This window comes from Callionymus lyra, chromosome 3, assembly GCF_982586985.1.
Source record: "Callionymus lyra chromosome 3, fCalLyr1.hap1.1, whole genome shotgun sequence".
Taxonomy (NCBI): Eukaryota; Metazoa; Chordata; class Actinopteri; order Syngnathiformes; family Callionymidae; genus Callionymus; species Callionymus lyra.
In genome coordinates, this window is record NC_141820.1 from 15166478 (window position 1) to 15192429 (window position 25952).

The 25952-nt window shown below is 38.6% G+C and overlaps 1 protein-coding gene across 7 annotated transcripts in view; it reads right to left on the reverse strand.

Annotated features, from left to right (window-relative positions):
- ppp1r12a (protein phosphatase 1, regulatory subunit 12A) overlaps positions 1–19743 on the reverse strand; it is a 43491-nt gene extending 23748 nt beyond the window's left edge. For 4 of the 7 annotated variants that reach the window (XM_087786570.1, XM_087786568.1, XM_087786571.1 and 1 more), the window contains exons 1-3: positions 19401–19741; positions 5518–5648; positions 1849–1967 (exon numbers count right to left, since the gene is read on the reverse strand). In XM_087786570.1, the coding sequence (XP_087642696.1) occupies positions 1849–1967; positions 5518–5648; positions 19401–19637 (487 nt within the window). In that variant the 5' untranslated portion in view covers positions 19638–19741. Of the gene's footprint in view, positions 1–1848; positions 1968–5517; positions 5649–19400 lie in introns of all 7 variants that reach the window. The other 3 variants (XM_087786573.1, XM_087786574.1, XM_087786567.1) reach the window with 2 other exon arrangements.
- Positions 19744–25952: the final 6209 nt, after the last annotated feature.

The following is a 25952-nucleotide window of genomic DNA, read 5'->3' on the forward strand; positions in this document are numbered from 1 at the left end:
AAAAAGAAGGCCGTCTAATGGCCTCTAAGTAGGACTACAAAAAGAAACGGAGTGGGAGAGCTGGCGGCCATTCAAAGCTAGAGTTTTACAAGAGAACAGCACATCTTCTACCTGAACACTGACATGATAAAGAGACGCTTTGTCAGACCAAAAAAGGAAGTTTTTACATCACACCTAGAGGGAAGAAAACATGATTTTGCGTTGCAAGATGGACTTCTTTAATTACTTCTCAGAAGCCGTGATTGAACGTTGATAAAGAACCAGTGGAGACGAAGGGATGAATACAAGTTTCATTTAGTGAGTCACAGCGAAGCTTCTCTGCTAACAAGTTTCTGTTGGGAAATTTAGTTTTAAAAATCACATTGACGGTAGACTTATTACAAAACAGTAAGTTGCATAATGTTGCCTCAGCGACAAACAAGTGGATCTTCTACAACTGCTGCCAAACGAATCATCTTCCCGAGTCCAAAGAAAATGCTTTGAATAATTGAATAATAATAATCTACTAAAAATAATAATAATAATAATAATAATAATAAAGGGTCACTCACAGCACGACAGGGGGAATTTCAATGTGAATATTTGTTTTCATTTTTACTTGGAGTGTGAGGAAAAATAGATATATACTGTATATGTGTGTGTAAACTTTAATTATTATTTTGGCTTTCAAAACATTTTATTTTCATCATAGTTCTGGTCTACTTTATATTTCAATTCAGTGTGTGTATAATGAAACAATTAGACTTTTCCTTTTACAATGAATGCAAATATTCGTTGTTTTAGTTCATTTGTGTTGCAGTAAAAGTTCTACGTCATCCGCAGCTAAAGGAGCAATGAAATCCCGGCAGTGTCTGAGGACAAGAGGATACAGTCGTCTCCAAACCTACATTTAGACGTATCAAAACAAATGAAAGGAGTTAAGACTTTGTCACGACTCAGGTACTCCGACAATACTACAAATATATCCCTGTTCCTACACATATATTGCCAGATTGCCAATTATCATACCCTAATAGACTTAGACTTAGATTTAATCTAAAAGTATTTGACTTATAAAATGTATTCTTTATGTTTCACATAACCATATTTTATTTTTTTACACACAGCAAATGTGTAAATCAAACAAAAACAGGCTTAAAAACAAATAAAAAATGTTTAAAAAAAAGTGTAATATGAAAATAAAACTAACACTACTCATTTGTTTGTTCATTTGCCAGTTGAAAAACAGTCTAGACTCCAAAGAAGACGGCAAACTAGTCATCCCTGAAGGTTTTATGTGGATTAAGATGCATTTCTCTGGCCCGGGGTCATGCCACAGGACAGCGAGGGGCCCCCGACAGACACAACGGGCCTCTCAGCACCACAAGAGTCTCTGCCATAAATAGAAACACCTGACTTTTCACTTTTGAAACGATCACATGAACGCACACATCATCGCTGCAGACGGCCGGTACATTACGTAAGGTTTCTTTAAGCGCGCAGGCAAATGGAAAAACAGCAGGTGACTGAAGCTGACAGACGACTCAGGTCCGATTTAACAACAAACTCGTAGATGCGTGACATACAAACAGGCCCCTAATCTCCACACAACTACATATAGCTGTGCTATTCCTGACCTCCGCTGAGCAATAACACAACATTCCCTCTACATATTGCCACACCGTTCAGTAAAGATCGACACGGGTTTGTTCAACTACACTTTTACATCCATTTAGATGTAAATAATTACCAGGTTCAGAGATCCACATGTCACTCAATTAAACACACCATTTAATTTGTAACCAAACGCTCTCTAAAAATCACTCAAACCTGAATTCATAACATATTTTCGACACATGTCAAGTCTACCTTGTCTGTTGATCTCATTCTGCAGGAGTTCTTCCATGGCCTCCTCCTCGGCGATGTCCAGAGGAGTCTCTCCCTCGCTGTTGACGACTCCCACACTTGCGCCCTGACTTATAAGATACCTGCAACGAAAAGAAGAAATGTTAGCTTTGAGCTAAAACACTTACACACTTAAAAGGACCAGTGTTAAGCAAAACTTGCTGAAATAAAGTTGCCATCTATTTTTATAAAAGCATCTTTCGTCAGAAGAAAAGTTCTAAATTTGTTTGTTGTCGTTTGTAGACATTATGGTAAGGTAGAATAGCTGGAATCGTCAAACAACTCTTTCTTTTTGGCTATAAAACCATATTTATCTGTGCTTTAGGTTCCAAATAACATAATTGGATTTCATAAATGTGAATTTAATGTAGCAAAAAATAGTTGACAGAAGCTACTGGATACTAATGTGAACAAATGAAAAACAATTGATTTTAATATGGTTTCCCACAAAAGCAACATTATCAGTTACCAACTTAAACGCCTAAGATGCCTTAATATTTACATGAGAATTTTTTCAAATGTCTTACTGATTTTTTACATCTTTCGTGAAAGAAAAATGGAATTATTACAATACCAGTGTATACGCATGTCTACAAACTAAACAAACTACACAGACCGAAGAACTTAATATTTAAAGAATAAACAAGTTGCTTTAAAAATGATATCTTCCATTACATATGTCGAGCCTTAAACCCATTAAAGACAAAAATATAGTTTATTATTATATGTAATTTGGGACTAATTTAATAAAACAAATTGAGATCAAAAGATAATTAGGCAATACATTTGTTGTCGTGGTGATGCACTTTAATGGTTATTGAACTGCAATCACTTTATGCAAGAGGCGGATCCATTTTCATAACCGTCTAATCCTTCGGGTTACAACAGGATTGTTTTGTGTCCATCACTTTTGTCCCACTACCTTCAGGACCTTTTAAGAAATGAAAAATGACTGCAGGCTTATGTAGCGGCGGCATGTTTTTCAGAGGCTTTGCTTTAAAGCTCAGTAACTTCGCTACCTTTAACCTTTTTTAATTTTGGCTTAAGCGGATTTTAAAAGCGTGAATTTCTAATAGAAAAATGACAAAAAAAGCCACATTTTAGATGCATCTAAACTTCTGATCAGCCAACAAACCGTTGAGGTTCTAAAAAGAAAGAATGGTCTCCCCTCCGTCTTATCTTCATTTAGAATTCTGAAGCTCAACTTACGAGGTTTTGTTCGAACAGCACAAAATTCCATTGATTAAACATTCTTAAGATATGGATTCGTCGAATATATCATGGTTGAATCAGCATTTAATTTTGTTATAAGTTATATTTACCACAGAGAATAAATTGTCATGGAGATTTAGCAAAAAAGCAGATAAATATGATATAAGGCAACTAATAATAATAACAATAATAATAATAATAATAAAGGGTCTGAAAAATACCTGCAGCAGAATTGTCCATATTTAAATGAAGTAGATAGATACAATTTCACTTACAACTTGAGTAACACAATAAAATAGTTTTTGGTCACTTTGTGCAAAAAAAATGAACTGGAATCATGACACTTAATGTTCATCTTCGAAGATATTTATTTTCTAAATGACGCAACAAGTAAGTACTAGGTCTGCATTGCCTTCGAGCTTAAGCCTTGAGCTTCTCACACACAAAAGACTTGCTCATAAAACATAGCTCAGTGCAGTAAATACCTTAGTTGCTACATAGAGGTCATGCTACCCGAGCAATTTGAGAATCAATTGTAAAATTCACGTGGAATTTTCAACACGTTAGTCATCCAGAAAATGTAGGATATTGAATATTGACTGTAAAAAGTCACAGTGTGCAAATGATGAATTGTGCATTTTGTGATGCAAATATTTACAGACGATTCAGACAAATTGGCAATAAAACTGCACCGACTGGCTTGCAGGGAAAGGCATCACATGATTGGAGATCATTTTGGGTTGTTTTTTTTATATCCTTTAAATTATTCATGCACAGAGCAGATGGTTAAATGTAGTTTCTACTGTGCAGTGAGTTGAAAACCTCTTTAACCTTTCAACATGTTGACTTCATCTGCTACCAATAAAAGCTGCGGACGGAGTCAGACCTTCCTCATTAGAGCCGACCGCCACTTGAAAGTAGTCGGGGATGATGACTTCCCTCAACATGGCAGACGGTAGTTACAGTTTAGATGCCTCTTCATGACTGGACTACGAGTTCAGCCTATTTTTGATCTGCCCGGGACGTGGTTGTGGGCCAACACTAGATCTGTCATTTCAATTGATGAAGTGCCACTTTGCCCTCGTTTCTGCGGAGATCCTCGTAAAAGAGCGAGACCTCACCCGCGTACACTCGGTCAAAGACTCGGAGTAAGGCTTGAATTCTTGCCAGGTTGCTGTAACAGTAGCAAAGCAGGTCAGAACACTCCCAAACTGACGAACAATGGCTTGACTGAGCTCCCTTTGGCTTGTTTTAATATTTTCAGATAACCATCGTAGTGTCGATGCACTTTCAAATAGCGTGAAAACACAACATCGACACACATCACTGAATTTGATTAGTGTGCAAATTTGAACTTTGAATTTGAACTTCTATTGGAACTTAAAGAAAATTCAATGTGAAAAAACTACCAAAGTTTTAAACATATGCTTAACCTTTACACAAAATGAGTGTCAAGTTTTGCAGGATCTAGATAAATGGATGGATCGATAAAACTTTATTGATCGCGCTTGCAAAACAGACTCGTTTCCATTTCCTCTCTTGGTTTATGCCAAAATGCTCCCTCTGGATTTCTCAAGTTTTGTATTTACACAACAAGGTTTTTAAAGCTTGAGCAGCACAGAACAAACCTATTAAGAGGTTGACATTCAACCTAAACTTGAGTTTGGACGTTTTTGTCTCTTAATCTTCGGTCGATAGATAAATGGTATGAGATATGGTTAATGATATCAAGAGTTGCTTTGAGCAAACATGTGCCGTTGAATCGTTCCTCTGTCTGAAGACGGTGTGTAGAGCATGAAAACATGAAGACATGCCGGGAAGTTGCCACTTCTGTGAGCATTGATTTTGAGAAAATACATAGAAATCCTGGTTAACTGCAAGTCCAAATCCACGGGTACTAATATGGAAAAGGCTAACACATCAATAATAAACTGATTGTGAAACCCTAAGTTAGTACTTCTAAATTCCTTTTCCATATCCGTTCCAGAAACTTAATTAACCAATTTGTATCTTTTGGAATTGCAAATCTTGACATCTTTTGCCTCGTCATTTCCATTAAGAGTTCCATTAAGATACATTAGAGTCGGAAAATGTTCATTGGAACTAATGTACAAAATAGAAACTTATTATTTTTGGCGGTGTTGTGGAAATACAGTATGAAAGATAATTAAGGTCATAAAATTAAAAAAAGGAAATAATAACAAGTGACTCATAAAATCAAACAGGGCTAAATTGAAACAGGTGCCAACTTGGAGATATTTTACATTAAAATCTGATCCGAAAACTCTTCAAATCTCACTTAAAAACAATATATTGTCCATTATTGTAGTGAAAGGTGAAAGGGTTTTTCCTCGTCTCTAATCGAAAAACTCATTGAAGAGATAAAAAATGGAGTAATCCTAACAATAACTCTTCACTCACTCAGCTATGTCCAGGTATCCACAGGAGGACGCAGCGTGGAGAGGGATCCAGCCCTCGTTGTCGGGCTGATTGATGCCGGCACCGTTCTCCACGAGGAAGGTCACCATGTCCACGTTGTCGTCGATGCATGCCTGCGAGACAAGCGAGAGGAGAAAGTGTCAGGCCAGAGACGGGCATAGCAATATCTACCCATTAATGCTTCCTGAGTTTACACACACATACTAGGCAGCTTGATGGATTTTGTTATTGTTGCAAAGTGCTTACATGGAAAGAGAATTACACCATCACAGGATCGCGGCCAAGTCAAGTTTGTTCCTGGAATACCTGGACACGGAAGCGGTGTTGGGGAAAACCATGTTTTGAGGTTGTGCTACTGGAGGCAAGGCTATCAGTGAAGGCAGGATATGTTTGTTTTTATACGTAGCAAAGAAAAAATGAGGTTCAAGGTTTCAAGTTCCTCAGGTTTTTGTTCAGATAGAGAAGTATTTATTACTTCAAATCCACTTCTTTCTGCTTCAGGAGAGAGTTCTCCGATGAAGCTTCTGTACTCTCTGTTTAAGGAGCCACTTTGAGCCATCTCTCCCAGCGTTGCTATGTCAACACAAGCATTGACAAGAGAAACACACATGTACGAACACAGAGTGGCCTCACGTTCGGGGCACATGTCTATCTGGCTGGAATCCTTGTCCAAATTTGGGCCGTTTACAATGCCATAGATGGCGACGGCCGAAGAGTTCCTGGAAAGGCCTCGCCGGGCTTATCTTTCCAAGTGTGTGTTCTGCATTTGAGCTTTTCACTTAACAGGTGGATTTGACCTTTTTTCTCTTGCAATACAAGATCTACTATAACAATATTAGATAAATAAGAGCAACATTGAATGTTGATTAAGTAATTATATTATATAACAAAAGGCTCTGACAAACAAACAGCAGTTGGATTTACTTTAACCTTTGACAACTTTCCACTTCTAAAAACTGCCGATCATCAGAACCTTTCACCGAGTCATTTGCTTCTCACTTATCTCCTCAATGTTCTCTCTGCCTCCAAGAATGGAAACAAACCTGTTAAGGAAAAGACAGTGGCAATGACCCCCTCCTCCTCCTTCTGTCTGAATGATGCATCTCTTGTCCACAATGTCCACGACTCCCGAGCACTCGTGCAGTCCAACAAAGGTAATTCCCAGAAATGATTTTCCATTTATTATTTTTAAATTAACATCACCTCTTGCATTACACACTGTTCCTCATCCCTCAGTTGTTTTAAACAACCGGTCAACCCGAGTTATACAAGCAAATGATAAGAATCACAGAACATATAATGTATAACTCTCACTAGTCACAACTGATTCAAAACCATGTCGAACCTTCTAGTACAACAACAGATATACTCGTTTTCACATTACAATTAATAAAAACAAAAAAGCAAATGAGCATTTCCACTGAAGATTACTTTAAAATACCTTTATTTAAGAAGAAAGGGTCAGTTGTTGTGAAGAGGTAGCTTCTGAGAATAATTGCTTAACTCATGACACAACACTTCAGGTTTAACCAGACACTGACATGTCACAAGTGACAGTTTAATTACCTTTTTTAAAAGGTGGTTTCTTTTTTGTTTCATGGGGTTTATTTGTGTTTATCTGTGCATTCATCATTCACAGGGAGAGGATTACAAGAATTAATATGTCATCTCATATGAACGAATCGGTAATTCTGCACAGAAAAAGAAAAACAACTGAAGGACATTTGGGTGGAACTGGGCAAGTCGTTTCCTTGCATCGTGGTTTAGAATCAATACATACAAGTTTGATAAAGATCCAACTCTGAATCGGTAGGAAAGTCAAATAGTCACGCTGTCATTTTAAACCTGTCAGGCAAGTGTTTCAGCACAGGGTAAAAAAACAAAAATGTGTTCAAGCATAAATACTTTCAGATGGACGTGAGCAAAACATGTGAAAAGCAAAGAAAATATTCATAATTATGTAAAGGATTTCCAGCTTAAATAATCATGGAATATTCTGCTTAGGAAAGCTAATTATTTAATAAAGTTATTTAGAAAGGTGCATTTCCTTCCAGAAGAGCCTCCCCACATGCCATATATCAACTGCTATTTAAGGTTATTGACAGATACGGACACTTTTCCAGCATTAATAAATGCTTTCAAGCAATTCTAAAGAATTCTGACCGTGTGCCAGGAAGCACTGCAGCATTAGCCCTTGATGTCATTTCTAATAAAAGGTTCACTCTAATGGAATCGGAGCCTTCTGGGAAGTCGATATACGGGTAAAAGGAAATCTAGTGCTAGCTCGATCATTAGATACGGGATTGGTAACATCGAGAGAGCTTGTTGTTGTGATGCTTATGACATTTTTTTAGGGACCTACAGTTGTGTAATATTGATTGGTATAATGTACTGTAAATCTTTGTCAAACATGATGAATTTAACAAAATATCCAAAACATGGTTGTCTAAAAGAAAATGCATTGATGTGGGGCTAACGCGTCGTGTCATGTTTAATGACACTGACAAGGAAGGACATCACACCTGCGGCTATTGAATGTTCACCGACAGGGTTGAGTCGCCAGGTTCCTGCTGCTTCTAATAAAACGCCTCACTTATTTCGTTGTTGACATTTCAGAGCGTGTGACACTGAGACAGCAACGACGTTGACTCTTGATGTGGTGAAGATCAAGCTTTACTTCAGGTTACAAACATTATTAAGCATTAAAAAAAGGGATTTGTATTATCAAGAGTCCCAATATTATCAATTTAATTTCTATTATACATTTATCAGATGATTTAAATTGTATCACACATTTATAAAACCATCCTCAGCACATTTAACTGTAAGAACAAGGGTGTCAACATTTTAACAATATTATTAACCAAACAAAACTTAAGTGCAAACTTTAGTTTGAGATTTTGAAACTATTATTCCACTCCAGAAAATGAACTGACAGCATTATGAGAGCAGCCGGCACACATAACACTCAACAGACTCCATGTACGCAATGTTATAATCACAAATCCAAAAGTCGCTGCACGAGATGATTCCTAAAATGGCACCACAGCTATCTGGCCAGAGCTACTGTGTTTATAAAAAGCCCTACTTTCCAATTGTGCAGAGCTGTATTTAGCAGCACTCGACATCAAGGGGGCACTTCAAGAATCCTCCCCTCACTAACTTCCTCAAGTGGCACCGTCCCAAGGACAGCTCGAGCTGTCTTACCATGTTTTACTGGCGGGGACGGCTTGCAGACCATCCTACTACTGCAGTTTAGTTGATCTGCATAATGTGTTGCTATGGCAATAAACAATATCCAAGTATACCGTAACAACATTTACAAGGTAGTTTTGTACTTGCTTAAAAGGTCTGTATGGATGAATAAAGATTGGAATGCTAAAAAGACAAACTATTTACATTTCATGTCACCCTTAGTCTACTTACTTTTAATTAAGAAACCAATAAGCTGTTTAGTTATACCATTTTTGCAATATACCTTCTATACCTAGGCCAACTATGACCATGTTTGTATGACAGCTAAGAAAACTAAATTGATGCTTTAGTCCATTTAGTCCTATAAAATACCCCTGTCCAACTATGGGAGAGACATTCAAATGTCTAGTCTTGGACTAAGCTATGAAGAAGATCCAGTTAATGACTCGACTACACCTGTACAACCTTGAGTAATCACAGATGCGTCAACCACTCAGGAGGGAAAGAAGACAATCCAACACCATATATTAGTAGAGTGTTTGTAGAATGAGATGTTGCATTGGTCTTCTGACATTTTTCTGCCTTGAAGATTAAAAGTAGATTCTGGCTTAAACCATCCTCAAATAGTCCAGCAAGAGTTATTTATAAGCTTCACAAAATTACATTAAAATCTCAAGACTGTCAAGGAATGAGCTTACAACACGTCTCTATTATAGGAAAATAAAGCACAACCTAAAAATGTATGGCGTGTTTATTTTCAGATCTCAGGTTTTTGATTTGTGCAGGCTTTTTTCCTGTGTTTGTCTTATGTCTTGGCCTTTCAGAGTTTTTAAATTTGCATGTATTTTTAGATTGATAAAAACGTATTGATCCCTCTGGAGGTATCCTTCGGAAATTGTTTTGCCAGTCAGCATACAGCAACAGAGATGATAGATTCATAAAACACAAGAACAAGATCAAGGTTTGACAGTGTTCAGAGGATGACTGTCATCATCCATGATGGACAGTAGTTTGTCCAGTGATCTCCTCTCAGCAACTGTCACCAGTGAGTCCAGCTTCATGCCAACCACAGAGCCAGCCTTTTCTGATCAACCTGTCCAACCTGTTGACAACCTCTTGGACACATTCCCACCCCAACACACTACAACATAGAACAGGACACTGGCCACCACAGACTGGTAGAACATCCAGAGGAGTTCCCGGCAGATTTTAAATGATTGGAGCCTCCTCAGAATGTAGTCTACTGTGAACTTTCTTATATACATGGTCTGTGTTGCAGGACCAGTTTACTGTCCAGCCACACATCGAGGTACTTATAGTCGTGAACCATCTCCACCTCGTCACCTCTGATGGACACTGGGAGATCCAGGACAAAGCCATGTCCAAAGTCCAAGACCGGGTACTTAACTGTGTATTACTTTTGATTGTCCAAGCACTTTGTGACCCTGGTCTAGAAAGGCGCTTTACAAATCACTATTACTTACCACCCATTGTAGCATGCTGATTTTTTAATGACTCAAGATTTAAATTTCACACTCAACGTGGCATTTATACAGTGACAGCGCAGCAGCAACAGTCGTTTTTTCTGAATATAAATCTGCATGAAAGAGTAGGCATTGTAAATGTTCCTACTAAACTAGTTTTACTTAACTTAATTGGTGAACAGCAATAAGTACACCTATGATGACATAATTGTGATTAAATGAAAAAAGTAATTAGTTAATTCACATGTTAAATAAAGGTTATTGTGATGAAATGAAAAAAGTAATCCAGTTAATTCAGATGATAAATAAAGGTAAGTGATTTATGCCACGTCAAAACCGCCTTCCCCGACTTCACCTGGGTTTCACTAAACTTCCTACCCCTACAACACTTCACTTTGGAAGCCTCCATAGTAGGAACCGGGCCGGCCCACTGCGGGCATACCAGTGGAGAAATTCCCAGATAAGTAATACTTCTAGCCTTGGGGCTTCAGGCATCGGTGCTCTGGCCACTCCTCGCGGTCAACGTCATCAGCTCACAGGCGCGCAACCACTTCCACAAAAGGAATTCCTTCTTCCCACCGAACCTGCATGTACATAGTGAGTGTGTGTGATGGGGTTTGCCTTTTCACGTGTGGAGTGGAAGACCCCCGGACGACAGTGAAATCGGACGCACGATAACATGATTACGCCGCTTCATCCATTACGGCGGGGCAGAGTGAAGAGGACGCTGTTCACTTTTAAGTATTCCCCATTTAAACGTGTGTGTGTTTACATTCAGGACAAAGAGCTCCCAGCTTCTGTGCTATTGGCAGAGTTCAGGAGGCCAGAGGGTACGGCAAGGGGGAGGGTTCGAGTGCTGCGGGGCGACCAGCTGGGTCTCTACTAGATGAGCTCTGTTGGGAGCTGTAACCAGACTACATCAGCGAGCACACACACACACTCACACACTCACTGCCTTCACTTTAGCGGCTCCTGCAACCAAGGACGACCATATAAGGCCCTGGGATTCCCGTGGAAAAAGAAGACCGGGATCGAGGGAGAGGGGGAGTGGAAATGTTGGCAAGACTGCAACAAGTTCCTCTTCATCTTTTTTTTTTTTTTTTTTTTGCTCAACAAAACTGTAAAAAATTAGTTTTTCCTCGTGTAGATCCAGGAGCGGGCCAAACGGTCACAGAAAACCACAGCTTACACGAAACAGAAGTTGTGTACGAAGTGCGACCGGTGAGTGACTCGACGACGGCTAATTCAAGGAATAAACACGATGAATAGGAATCGGCGGAATCGCGTCACTCGTCGACAAACGTCGAACCAACCGGACAATTAGGGCAGAGATCAGTGCGTGTTGTTCAGTTTCACCTGTATTTACCTCTGACAACTCGGCCAATTGTAGTTCTTGAAGGGCCATTAGAGACTACGAAGCATATTATTTACAAACCAGATATCATAACCATCTCTGAATAGAAACTCTGACCAGGGTAAATGCTAGTGGAAGAGATAACCAAAGAGTGCAACGTCAGACCTGGCAAGAAATGGACGTTGGACACGTGGCTCTTCTTCGAGTCTACATCAGATGATACCCGATGGTCCGCAGTAGATCAAAAAATTGAAATTGTTCAGCTTCAAGTTTTTAAGACCATCCTTCATTCCAAATATACAGTAGTTATAGTATAATGCAAAATATATTATGAATATATAGTTGTGTGCTTGTTTGTTGTATGCATCTACTGCACAAGTAGAATGTGATTTTCTTAAGTAAAAAAAAAAATAAATCAAGTTCATTTTGATTAAAAATAAATGCTAAATCATGAAATGATAAAAACAAAAAAGAAAATCCCAATTGGTCAAACTGCTGCACAAGGTTGCAGCAACATTGAAATGATCTTTTATGGAGCCATCCACTTGAAATACAATTCCGCTTCAGAATGCGTAGGAATGAAAGACGCGTGTTTGTTAGTGTTCATGTGGCGTAGGCACTAGTGATAAAAGCTGAGGGAGTGGAAGAAACAGGCTTACTAGTGGAGCCTCGCAGAGGAAATGAGAAAAATAAACAGGCACTTCCTGTTCCTCTTTGGCCAGAACTCTCCAACACCCTGATCTCCCCCTCCACCCCCCAAACATTACCTCTTCAGTGAGGATTTAACAGCATATGGATATCACATGGTATTAACTAAATGTATATACAATGAACTATGAAGATCTCAGATGGATCTTTACATTCAAATGAGCAAAATCAAATCACATTAATTCATAAGCTACAGAAAACAATCTGCATCGAGTCACATTTAATACAAAGCCTCAGGGCTAAAGCATCTTAATTGTGCTCCATGTATGTAAATTAATTCCGTGACAGGTTCATATCTCTTCATTATTCATGTGACACTCAATTACCCTTAAAAATGGATTCGGTGACCTGACATTTATGCTCTATAAGACAGATTGAATTTCAGTCAGGCGTGCTATAAAGCCTTTTAATTTGATCTTGTCAAAATGTGAAATGTACTTCGACTAAAGGGCAACAACATGTTTCGTTAATAGCTGGCGGAAAAAAAATTGGAAATTGTGTATCCTAATGAAATTATATTTTAAGGAAAACAGCAGAATCAGAAAATAATGCAAATTGGTAAATTACACATTTTACCAACCATTATGCCTTGGACTGAACCATTTTTCCATAACATTTTCTAAAGGACAGTTGCGTTTTTATTATTATTCTTCCTCAATTTCTATGCAATACATTATTTAAGTGATGAAATTATGTTATGATACACAAGCTGGTGTAAACATATACAATATATTTCACTTAAACCTTTCAATTTAATTAAAAATTAAAAGAATATAACTGATGAAAAGAACAGTCGTCTACAGCATTTGTTAATTGTACCAGATTTGTTAGACAACGTGGAATTCATAGACCCTCTTACCAGGTGTTTTGAGTTCAAAAAAACAGCTCATAAAAACACCCGGCATGAGGCATGTGACTGCCGCCAAGCAAACAACGGGATGGCTTCAAGAAGAACCTGGCTTAAGTAGAAGACAGACACGATGTGCCATGGGGTGGGGAAAAAAAAAAAGAAAAAAAAGAGCTGAGGTCATCCCACAAACATTTCGCAGCAGCTCAGTACTATGCCTGGTTCAGAGGGGCGGGAGGGGGAGCAAACACATGTGGTTTCTTTCTAGCAAAGTGTCTAAAAGGACTAAAGCAGGTAGAATATGCATCACCAGAAATCAGTTTGTTGCGTCCACATCTGTCCAATGCAAACCATTTAGAATAATAATAATAATCCGGCATTTCAACTTAGTCAAAACATTGAGGAACATTCAACGTTGTCAGCGCTACAGTTGCCAACGTTAACAAATTGAGGGCAACACGAATGAGTCACGGCGAGGTCAAGTGTGTCCCAGAAGTCTTGATGCCTACTTAGCATGACGCACACCAAACAGCAGGTTTGCTCGGCTGCGGAATTCATGATACGACCCCAGGTGAACCAGTTCCAACCTGTAGCAACACTCTCAAAAATACCTTCTAGAATCCAGGCTAGGATTCTTTAGCATGTCGCATGTCTGGCCTTTCCTGGTGTCGTTTTATATTGTATACCTCATATCTTTGTTTTAGTCCAAGTTATGCATGATTCAGTTAAAAGAGAAATAAGGTCTACAGAAAAAGACGTTATATGACTGAATACCGCCTTTATTTCAAAACCGTCATCTTATTCCTGTTGCCAGGTGCGAAAAAAGAGAAGTGCCCTTACATTTCCTATCCAGACAAGGACCTGGCATGTTGCAAAAACACTGAAGCTGAAACACTACTGGGACTTCCTGCAGGTGATTATGGGTTTGGCGGTGGAGCATGAATGAAACCGAGCGAGGCCAGCTTGACAAGGACGGACCTGCCAATTAGAACACAGGTAAAATGCACATGTACACAGCTCCAGATCTAAAATTATCAGTCGATGACTCACTGCTAACTGGAACATAGCATTGAATGCGTTGGTTGAGACAATGTTGCCAGATACATGACAGGACAGGACAGGACTGGCATATCTTCTCCCGCAGACATATCACATGAATAAATGAGCTCCAGGTTTCTTTTGAAACAAAAGGGATTCCAGCCACAACAACCACTTGGCGTTGCGCTCATGGTTATCTAATAGGCCGCCTTTTCTGATCCACTTTTTTTATGCAGTTTATCATTTAAATGTAGGTCAAAGATTGCAGGTGTCAGTGGTTAAAGGTTACGAAGTTTCTCAAACTCCTAACACCGGGTACCTCCATCCCTCAAGAACTTTAATAACCTACTGGGTAACCTATTTTAAGCAACATTTTTTTTCCTTGAAAATCTGGCTGGGAAATATGAAAAATGTGCCAAAAGCCGTCATAAATAACAAGCAATTAACTTTTAACCTATTACCACAAAAGAAACCTTCCGAGCACCACAAAGAACAAAAGCATCTTGACAGTCTTGATTCCATTCATGAATTATTGACTTACTTCTTGATGCATTCTGCATAACGTTAAACACGCACGAGTGACTTCAAAAACATATTGGGCACAGAAATATAGCAAAACGCAGATCAAAGAGGAAGTGACTATAGTCGTTGTGGGTAGTAACTTAGATATTTCTTAGACAAAGCGGGCCAGGGAATCTAAACACTGTGAAGAGATCCACGGAAAGATCGAGACAAACTTATTGCACTGCTAGATCAAATGTTAGGGCCCATCTTTTTCAACTTAAACCAACTTGCCCATCCTATTCACACATCCATACAGTCCCTAGGAATAGGAAGCTATTAAAGTTAGACACTTTATTGAAATGCAAAAACTTACATGAGGAAATTGACTATGTGACATGCCTGAACCCACCAAAATAGCTTCTCAGAATAAAAAGTTGGTTCTACTCGGAGAGATGCATGAACTATTTTTCTGTTAAAGAGGATGACTCCAGCAACCATATTTGGAAAAACACATTTAGTTAAGCAAGTATTAATGACATGTATATCTATAAAGATATTTCACAACCTAATCACCATTCAAGTTGTCTACTGTAAGCACACGGACCCCCACGACATCATATAATAGCACCCAGTTATAAAATATAGGCTGTTTTTAGTCAATAATGATACTAGTAATGTAGTTTGAGGTTTGGCCCAGCAACACGTGTCGAGTAAAAAAATACAGAAGCCATGTCATGAAACTCAGACTGATGTCATGAAACTAGAGTCAGACCGACTTTGTTTCTCTCTCAAGCACCCATACAGTATAACTTGAGGTGTCAGAGAGGCTGGTGTTAAGCCTTTATCAAAAGGATAGGGACACATCGACGGTGCTTTTAATATTTGAGGTCTGCGGCCAACAAGCACAGCTGAGAATCCCAGTGAGGAGGGCTTTAGTGAGATGCGCCACAATTATGTAATGTGCTAATATGAATGATGCTGGTTGGGATGGAGGGAAGAGGTGGCCAGCTTGTTGTCCTCCGACCACATGCTCCAATTGTTCCATGGCAACACTCATGAAGCCGATTCTCGTTTTGAAACTGCCGTGTGCTGCCAATGACTTCTTCTTTGTCAAGTCCGTTATGCAACTCCCACTCGGAACATGCAAATCCACAAAAACAAGTAACCGGCAACCTTGTTCGGAGCGTTGTCATGGAGACTGAATATGGCATCGCTCGACTTTAGAAGAAATACTAAAGGGAACGTCAATAGAGTACACCATATTCTTCTACAATCAATTCGTACATGCATAGCTCCTCGTAACTGCCTTCATTTATTTTGAAACCAAACTATGCCAAAACATCAGCTTTAAAAACTCCAGGAGTTGACTGCATCCTCTTGTCCTCAGTCATGGGTGGGATCTCGAGGGATTTCATTGTTTATTTAGCTGCGGAGGATGTAAGGACTGCTTACATCGAGCGACCAAGTTTAATCGCAAGACAGAGATGAACAGTTGCGGTTGATATTTGCATGTTTACTGTAAATGATAAGAAATCCAATTATCATATACACATGATATTCATATAAACCACAAAAGAACCATGATGAAAATAAATATTTCCACAGAAATTAAGACCATCACTACAGTATCGTGTGAAACAAATTGCGATATTAAACGTGGTGAAAGCAGGTGTCACTTTGGTCCTTGAAAAAACAATAATAATAAAATCAGTAAACGCCTTCAACACTAAAGACCATAAATAGGTCAGCGAGTATAGTTTCTTGAACAAAGCAGCAACCTTTCCTAATTGTCTTGATGGAGCTCAGTGGGCAACAGTCAGCTGGACTCTGGCATGGTGTGGGGACAAGCAGGCCAATGAGAACGACTGGAAGGGAGGGGTGTAGGTGACAGCTGAGGAATGTCGACTCGACTCTCCGCTTGCCATGGTTTCCAACGACTGTCATGTGTGGAATGCACATAGTAGGGGGCAGGACTTGAAATGCTACCCTTCGGGACAAGTTTAGCCAAAAAAAGCATCTAAAAATCCTCATGTATTCAACGTGGAGCCAGTTACACCCCCAAATTAATACAGTCTTTGAGACTACTCCATGTTATGAGTGTCTATAAATATCAGAACCCCTCAACAAGGATTACATGACAGAATGCTCCAAAACTAAGCTTGCTTGATTTCACATTGGCATCGGACAATGAGTGCAAATCTAGAATATTTTTAAAAAGTAATCCCGACAGCTCATCGCTCATGACAGAATGCCTGTGACTCACACTTGCCACATCTAGATCCCGAAATGTGAGGCAATGCCAGTACCCTACTATAAAGTCAACGAGAGTCTGAGTCACACACAAACTTAGCATCCTTGATTAAAAGACAAGTCGGAGAGAAAACCTGCGGCGACAGTATTTATACGCTGGGGCAAACTGTGCTGCTTTACAAAGCATGGGATCAGAAAATACTAAAATACTGATGGAACACATACAACACAATTGCTATATAAATGTTGCACGTCCGAATCTACTGCGAGGTCGTATTGACTAGATTATAGCCTTTTCTATTGTTGTTTTCGCTATCTATTTATGTTTAGTGTCATTTCTAGTGGAGATTCCAAATGTTGAAATGTCTCCATTTTGGCACATTATTTATTCCAATGCATACATGCATATACATCTTTAAATCTCCACATTTTTACCTAACTTTGTCTTGAGCAAATTGCAACGAACTACATGCATTTGGGGATGTCGATAACCCTTGACCCAGAGACAACACAAGGGATACTATAAGCACATTTGTTTATGGGTCTTTCAGGTCACCTTGACCCCGAGATAACACAAGGGTTATGTCTAAAAAAAAAAAAACAGTTCTACTTGTGTTAAGATTGTTCTCTTGTTAACTCACACCTTTACAACATTAAATCCTTTTGAGACATACAATTAACTTTAATACATATATGTGAATATGTTTTTTTCTGATCTTAATCTTTGATACACGAGACAAAAGGTTGACGTGTGACCCAAACGCAAAAGTGTTGACAATGACGGAACCAAATATATAGTTTATTCCTTTGTAAAGGCACACAAAGCCCGAATATATCGTCAGAAGACAAACAATTTCAAAAGTAAGGCAGCGAGCGACAGGGAAAGTGAGCTGCCATTTTCACTGTTTTAGTGGAGGACGTGCAGAGCCTCAGAGGCTGTAGCTTATCTTAGCATGGCTGGAATCACACAGGAGTCTATATCGATTTTCTTTTTAAACTCCATAACGTTTCCGTTACTGTTACGATAACAACACAAAGTTTCGACCAATCGATACATATTGTCATTTAGCAAACAGAGCGAGGAAACAAGGATGTATTGTTCAGCCAAAGCCCCCCGAATGTACATAGCAGCGACTAGCTTAACATGCTAACGCTAGCCTTCACGACAATCTTATTAATATCATGAAACTAAGACAGTGACGTGGATACACGTGTTACTGTTACTTAAAACGAGGGTGTCACTTTTGTAACAGATTAGTTCGTATTTGCGAGTAGCGTTCCAACTTAAAACAGCGCTAACTAGCATCCACTTCATCTCGACTAGCTTGATGTTGTTAGCGGGTTAGCATTGCAGCAAATAGACGGCACCCACTCCACTGGGAAAGAGTATTTATAAACTAATAAACATTTTAAGACAACAAAAGATACATATCCGCATGTGTGTACACCGCATACATACACGTACATGACAATGTCAAGTTTGTGGAAGAATTTAAAAAGTGAATTAACTCGCAAAATATACCTTTTTTTTCCAGGTGATGCTCTCGTTGAACTGTACGTTTTAAATGTATTTACATTATTGATACTCCTTAAGTCGCTCGACATGGAGAAGTTAAAAATAATATTAAACACATAAATACAATTTAGATTAAGACATATAGTACAGAAATTAATAATAATATAGATAATAATAACAAAACAAAACATACAATTAATTCAATTTAATTGTTTTCTTATATAATGAACCATTTTACAAGTATTTTTATTTTACATGTTATATTCTGCGTGAAAATAATATTAATAAATCCCCTTAACTTAATGAACATTTAGTTAATATTATTATATATGAAAGATGTTTGATTTCTGACTTCTATTTTTTCAAAATTTAAAATGGAAACAAGAGTTGCAAACACTAAATACGATTTTCTGTATTGTTGTAGTAATACTTCAACACTGTGTGTATTTTTAAAGTATTTTTCTATTAACCCAAAAGTTAAAAAAAATGCCACGACGAACATCCAGATCGAGCAGGTTTTTCTCGCCAACCGGAGGGTCCAACAGGCGGTGACTGTTACCATAATGTAACCGACCAGTAACACACCAAAGCCGGGTAAAAAAAACAACAGGAAGTCGCTAAAATGTAACGTTGTTACTTCCACGTAACAAACATGTCAAAAACTGCAGCATTGCAGCAAATAGACTGCGCCCGCGGTGGGGAAGCTAAACAGTCGAGCTAAAAACACCCAAAAACAACACAAAAAATGGGTGAATTTAAAAAAAAAAAGATAGTTTGTTGATAATGGAGGGGCTTTAGTTAAAAAAGTTAACGCCCGACAGTTTTTAAAAAACGACGACAAAAGTGTGGAGAAGTTGGTGGCGAATGCTAAGGTAAACAACAACTTGACAGGTGTTACAAGAGCGGCTGTAGCTCGGACACCAACCCGGGGGTCGAGCAGCGAGGAGCCGGGGAGAGAGAGACACTGACCTGGTGCAGGGCGGTGAGTCCGTCAACGTTGGCGTAGTTGATGTCGGCGCCGCGGCCAAGCATTCGCAGCACCTCCTCGGTGTCGCCGCTGGAGCAGGCGGCCAGGAACACTGCGCCATCATCGAACTTCACCTTCGTCTTCTTCTTCTTCAGCAGCGGCGGCTCCATGTCCGTCTCCGAGCCCAGCCATCGCTTTAATTGCTCGTTCCTCTTCTGCTTGGCGTCCGCCATCTTCATCCCCCTCCTGGTTCTCTCTCGGGCTTCTTATCTTTTTCTTCCGAGGGAGGATATACTTTATAGAAGCCACTATCCCCGCAGCAGCGCACTGGGGCGTGGGAAGGGAGGGCTGTGCTGGAGGAGGGAGGGAGGAAGGGAGGGAGGAGGAGGGGAGCACCGAGCGAGATTCGGGACGGGGTTTGACATCTCGCGAGAGTTTCTGTAACGTCTTTGATTCTTTTGTCTGATAATAAAAGGGGGACGAACAAAAGCACCGGATAAGAAATATCAATATTTATTTATTTATTTTTATTATCCTCACACGGGAAATTAAGATTAAACAGTATATTAAGATATAACCATTGTTAAATAAATAATAATATTAAATAAATAGTATGGGTAATACAAATAATAGTCAAATATTTTGTTTTTTAACTATCATAATAAATAATAAATGCGCTAACGGTAAATAAACATTAGTACACGTTCCCACACTAAAGAAGTACAATAATTGAAATGTTAAATAGCCTGACTGGAAGTGGACAAGAAGAAGCAGCAGAATCTCTCCTTCAGCTTAATGTGGACAAAACTGAAACTCTGGTGATTGCTCCTGATGATACGATTCCAGGGTTGAGTCAGTACTTGGGTGACTTAGGTCAGTCTGTCAAACTGAGCCTGAGAAACCTGGGTGTTGTATTTGATAAAGACATGTCTCTTGTTCAACACTGTAGAAAACTGACCAGAAACTGTTTCCTTCAACTGAGAAAAATCTCTAAACTTAGGAAAATGCTGTCACAACATGATCTGGAGCTTGTAATCCATGCGTTTGTTTCTTCTCGTCTGGACTATTGTAACAGTTTGTTTTCATGTCTTAACAAGAAGGATCTGTCTCGTCTGCAGTTGATTCAGAACTCTGCAGCGAGAATTCTGACCCGCTCTAGTAGAAGAACTCACATTTCTCCGGTCCTTAAAACTCTTCACTGGCTTCCAGTTTCTTTCAGGATCAACTTTAAAATTCTGGTTCTTACTTTCAGAGCTATTCATGGTCAGGCTCCTCCTTACATCACTGATCTGATCCAGCCTTACACCCCAGCTCGGGCTCTGAGGTCTGTGGATCAGAATCTACTTATGGTTCCACGCACACGGCTCAGGACCAGAGGAGAGAAATCTTTTCAGGCTGTTGCTCCTAAGCTTTGGAACAATCTTCCTCTCTCTTTGCGCTTGATGGAGTCTACTGACTCCTTTAAGAAACATCTTAAGACGTTAAAGCGCTTTGTGACCCTGGTCTCGAAAAGCGCTATATAAATATATATTACTTACTTACTTACTTACTTCCTAAAGTTCAGGTGACACTGAAGGTACCGTTCAGTACCATCAGAGCATCACGGATAATAACTCATATATATACACATATATATATATATATATATATATATATATATATATGTGTGTGTGTGTGTATAGATAGATAGATAGATAGATAGATAGATAGATAGATCCATCTATCCATCTATCTATCTATCTATCTATCTATCCATCTATCTATCTATCTATCTATCTATCTATCTATCTATCTATCTATCTATCTATCTATCTATCTATCTATCTATCTATCTATCTATCTATCTATCTATCTATCTATCTATCTATCTATCTATCTATCTATCTATCTATCTATCTATCTATCTATCTATCTATCTATCTATCTATCTATCTATCTATCCATCTATCCATCTATCTATCTATCTCTCTCTATATATATATATATGGACTCGTCTCGCGAGACTCAGGAACCAACGCATAACGTCATCATCCGGGGGGATTACGAAGGGAGAGTGAGTTCAGTAATCCCTCATAGTGTGTGTACACCAAATAAGACTAGAGCCCGTGGATACGTTACATAACGTGCAACTGACTGGCAAGTATTAGAGGCCGGCACAGTTGCATATGTTACCAGGTATTTGCAGTGTTTCATCTGGAAGTTCTCAAAAAAGTTACAGTTTGAAATGTGGTTCTAGAATTGAGTCACCATGAATCTGAAAGGCAGAAGCAGCAGGCAGATGTGAAACTATTTTATCAGTTTTTTGAGTATCATGAAGCAATAATTCACCAAAACCTATTTTTGCTTTTTGCGGAAAAAATTCTCTAGATACTACATATACTCTGATTAACTGACAGGAATGTATACATGATGCATTAATAGATTCAAATAAAGAAATTCAACACATAAAACTACTCAGAGAAGCAAAAAAACCTGATTTCTCTATGTTTTTGTCTTTTTCGTGCACTGAATCTGTTTTATTGTTGTTGTTTTTTTATCTTACGACACATTTAGATTGATTTAAACATGATATCCTAAAACAATATATTTGTGTTTATGTGTTTATTGCCAAAAAGATTCAATAAAATAAGTATTTAGATACAGGCAGAGTCATACATCAATGTTTAATGAGCTTTAATGTAACAATAATTCGATTTCATTTAACATAATAAGTGGAAAATATCTTTGGGAGGAAGACATAGGACCTACCTAGAACACGGTCAGTGGGGAAGCAGATAAAAATAATGGAAAACTTTAACTTTTTTTTCTTCTTCTGACTGTGTTTTGTGCTGTACAAGATGTAAAGTCAGATCAAGCACAAACACAAAAGTATCAACTGAATCTTTTTTATTGCATTTATTATCCTTGAAACAACAATGTGGTGTAAAGACACGTTTTCCTGATAGCATGTCAACAAAACAAACTTCAAGTTTGTGTCTCGTGGAAACAATCTCTGGCTGAAAAGGAAATAAAAGCCGTCTTACCACAAAGTACCTGTAATGATTTGATGGTAACACCTGAGGAGCCAGGAATGTCTTGTAGACTTAAGTGTCGGGGTGGTCCGGCTCATCTAGGGTGTAAAAACTCGGTAAGCGTGAAGTTTATTTTTTTTTATCACTCCATACCAGACTGTTAAGTAGCTCTGAATACAATGTTCTCTTAATGACGGACTCAGACATGGGTCAAAAATTGATTGGATGTTCAGCTTCACTGCAACATCTGTTATGTAGTAAACAACACGTAAATTCAAGCAAGAATATCCCGTACAAGAATGAGAATATCAAGAATATTACATAAAAAAACAACATGTTTTTGATGTTGTTCTAAAAATCAAATACGATTTTTAATCATGTTGATATGTTGACCTATGGTGATATCAGCGTTTAAGATAAGACACGTAGGGTTATCAGCAATTATACTACCTGATGATAAGGTTCCGAGGTTGAGTCACGACTTGGGTGACTTAACCCAGTCTGTCAAACTGTGCCTGAGATACCTGGGTGTTGTATTTGATAAAGACATGTTCTTAGTTCAACACTGCAAAAAATTGACCAGAAACTGATTCCTTCCACTGAGAAAAATTTCTAAACGTCACAACAACACGATCTGGAGTTTATAATCCATGTGTTTGTGTCTTCTTGTTTAAAATATTGTAACAGTTTATTTTAAACAAGAAGGATCTGTTTCGCCTGCAGTTAGTACAAAACTCTGCAGCGAGAATTCTGACCCGCTCCAGTAGAAGAACTCACATTTCTCCGATCCTTAAAACTCTTCACTAGCTGCTAGTTTCTTTCAGGATCAACTTTAAAATTCTGGTTCTTACTTTCAGAGCTATTCATGGTCAGACTCCTCCTTACATCAGTGATCTGATCCAGCCTTACACCCCAGCTCGGGCTCTGAGGTCTGTGGATCAGAATCTAATGATGGTTCCTGAACACGCTTCCAGACCAGAGGAGAGAAATCCTTCCAGACTGTTGCTCCTTAGCTTTGGAACAATCTTCCTCTGTGTTTGATGATCTACTGACTCCTTCAAGAAACATCAAGATATTCTTATTCCTGCAGACTTTTCCCTGACCTTCTGAGACTCCTGTGTTTGTCTTATTTTGTCTTGGCCTTTTAAAGTATATATTTTAACTGTACTTACTTACTGAGACTTCCAGTGACAGCGAAACGGATGTTGGAGGTAAGAAAAATGAAGAAGAAGAATGAGACATGTAGACAGTTTGGTACCAAAAAATGTTGTTTGCCTGCAATATTGACAATATTTACTTCTTGTGTGATAAAGTTTGACAGCCATTAACATGTTTAAGATGGTTACATTGTATAAAAAGGATGTTACTTGCATAAAAAAGTAAACAAATAAAGCAAATAATAATTATTTAGAACATAATCTTTAAAATGTATGATTGAGATCTTGGCTCCTTCGCAGGTTTGAGTGATTTACCAGCTCAAACCTTTAAACAACCAATAAAAAAATGTAATAACCGACCAGAGTCTGTTTCTCATAGCCGAGCACGATCTTGACCGACATCCAGAAAAACAGTTTGTCCTCTTCCCAAACATTTATACAACTGCTGTCACCCGACGTCACTCCTCTACATCGCGGCCAGTGTGTCACGGAGCTACGACTCCTGTTGTTGCCGGCTGGTGGCGAAAAACAAGCCGGACGGGAAAACAGAAATGTCATGGGAAAATGACTCCGACTCCACTGAGTCACCGCCATGGTGGTGCAGCAACAGCGTCGAGAGGTCGAGCGCAGTATGAAAAGGATCTGACATGTTTTCTGTTTCATAAAAAAAAAAACAACGATGGAGAGTAGCTGTAACAATGTGACGCACTACTTTATGACCAGAGCGTTTTTAACTATGGGAAGAAGTTGTTTTATTGAGCGAGAGCTGATAAAAAGATGTAAGACAGAGACATTTAAGAAAGATAAACAATACAAAACGTAGATTTTCTTTTTTCATCACTAGACAGTAACGAATATAAATGGACATTTCCAAAAAATCAACACGGTTTAAATGGAAACATTTCTCTCATTAGAAAAGCACACATACAGGGCATACCTCTGACAAGGAGGTATAATTTAGCTGGACTTCAGAAAACACGGCATACAATTTGTTATTCTGTCGTTACACTGCATGTTTTGTGTTCCTGCTCGGGGACTACAGATGGAGATTAACTGTTACTGTTTGAAAAATAAAACGATACTATCCAACTTCTATCACAAGACTACCAGTTACACTGTAATTCCTGAAGTTCAGAGTTCAATAATAATACTAAATGAGGTACCTGGCATTGCCCAGAGAATTTTGATAAGATACAAATCTGCAAAAAATATTTAACTAGACAAATGAAAAGGCCATGTCATTTAGTCTTAAATATTTAATGGTCCCATGCTTGCATTGACGGCCAATTGCAACAGATTAAAAAAAGAGGTTTAACTTTAAGAGTTAAAACAAGGCCAAAATCTTGCTTAATACTTAGTTTAAAACAATCCTTGGAATGAGACGTAGAAATTAAGCCTATTTCCGCTATTCTCTTATAATAAGAAAGTAGATGGCGCACAGACGTTTTCAACCTTTTTGGCCTTTGTGAACAAATGAGTTAAAAAGTGAAAAATCTTAGGCCAGTCTGAGCAGTATATTACGGTCATTCTAAGCCCAAGAAGATCTTTGTAGGACCCTGTAGCACCCGTGAGAACCAAGCTGACCGAAGCTCCCTTTACAGATATAGATAATGCAAATCTCACCAAATAACCTGAAAACAATGTTAATTAAAAAAGACCAATGTCTGTTTTTTTTAAGACAAGATTACTTTTTTAGATCATAAAAAGCAGCAAGGGATTCCACAAACACATTTGTATTCGTGCCACCGGGTCACCTTGACCCCCAGATAACACAAGGAATTAACGTCATTATTTAATTCCAATCTCTCCTATTTACAAGTGAACTAATTTGGAGCAATCATTGATTTTTTAATTCTTGTACTTTATTGTTCAATTGTCCAGCAGCGAAGCTCACCTTTGACTGATGATGTTACTTTCCAAACCGCAATATAACTGACGTCCCAAACTGCATACCTGTAGTCGAGCCTAAACATGTTCAATTCTCAACATCTTTGGTCAACTTTATGACATCTATAACTTTTTAAACAAAATACATCTAGCAGAATAAACTCTGTATAGAAGTTGTGGGTTCTAAAAATGTACTGTAGTATTAAAACATTCTCCTGATTCGTGAAAGTCAAAACGAAGCCTCCAAAGGTAGTTGTATTTCTATAGCGTCTTAAACAAACGGTCCAAAACTGTACAGGATTTAACATTTGTACAGGAGCTGATGTTTTTCAACAGCACACCAGCCACCGACAGGCCTGTATCTGTCACAAGACTTCCGAGGAAAACTTGCCTATCATTAGTCATTTCGGATGTTTGCTGACAATCCAGTTTCTTGACAGGATGGAAGCCCTGGAGTCACAAGGCAAGTCATCGATGAAACAAGACGACATCTGTCGCG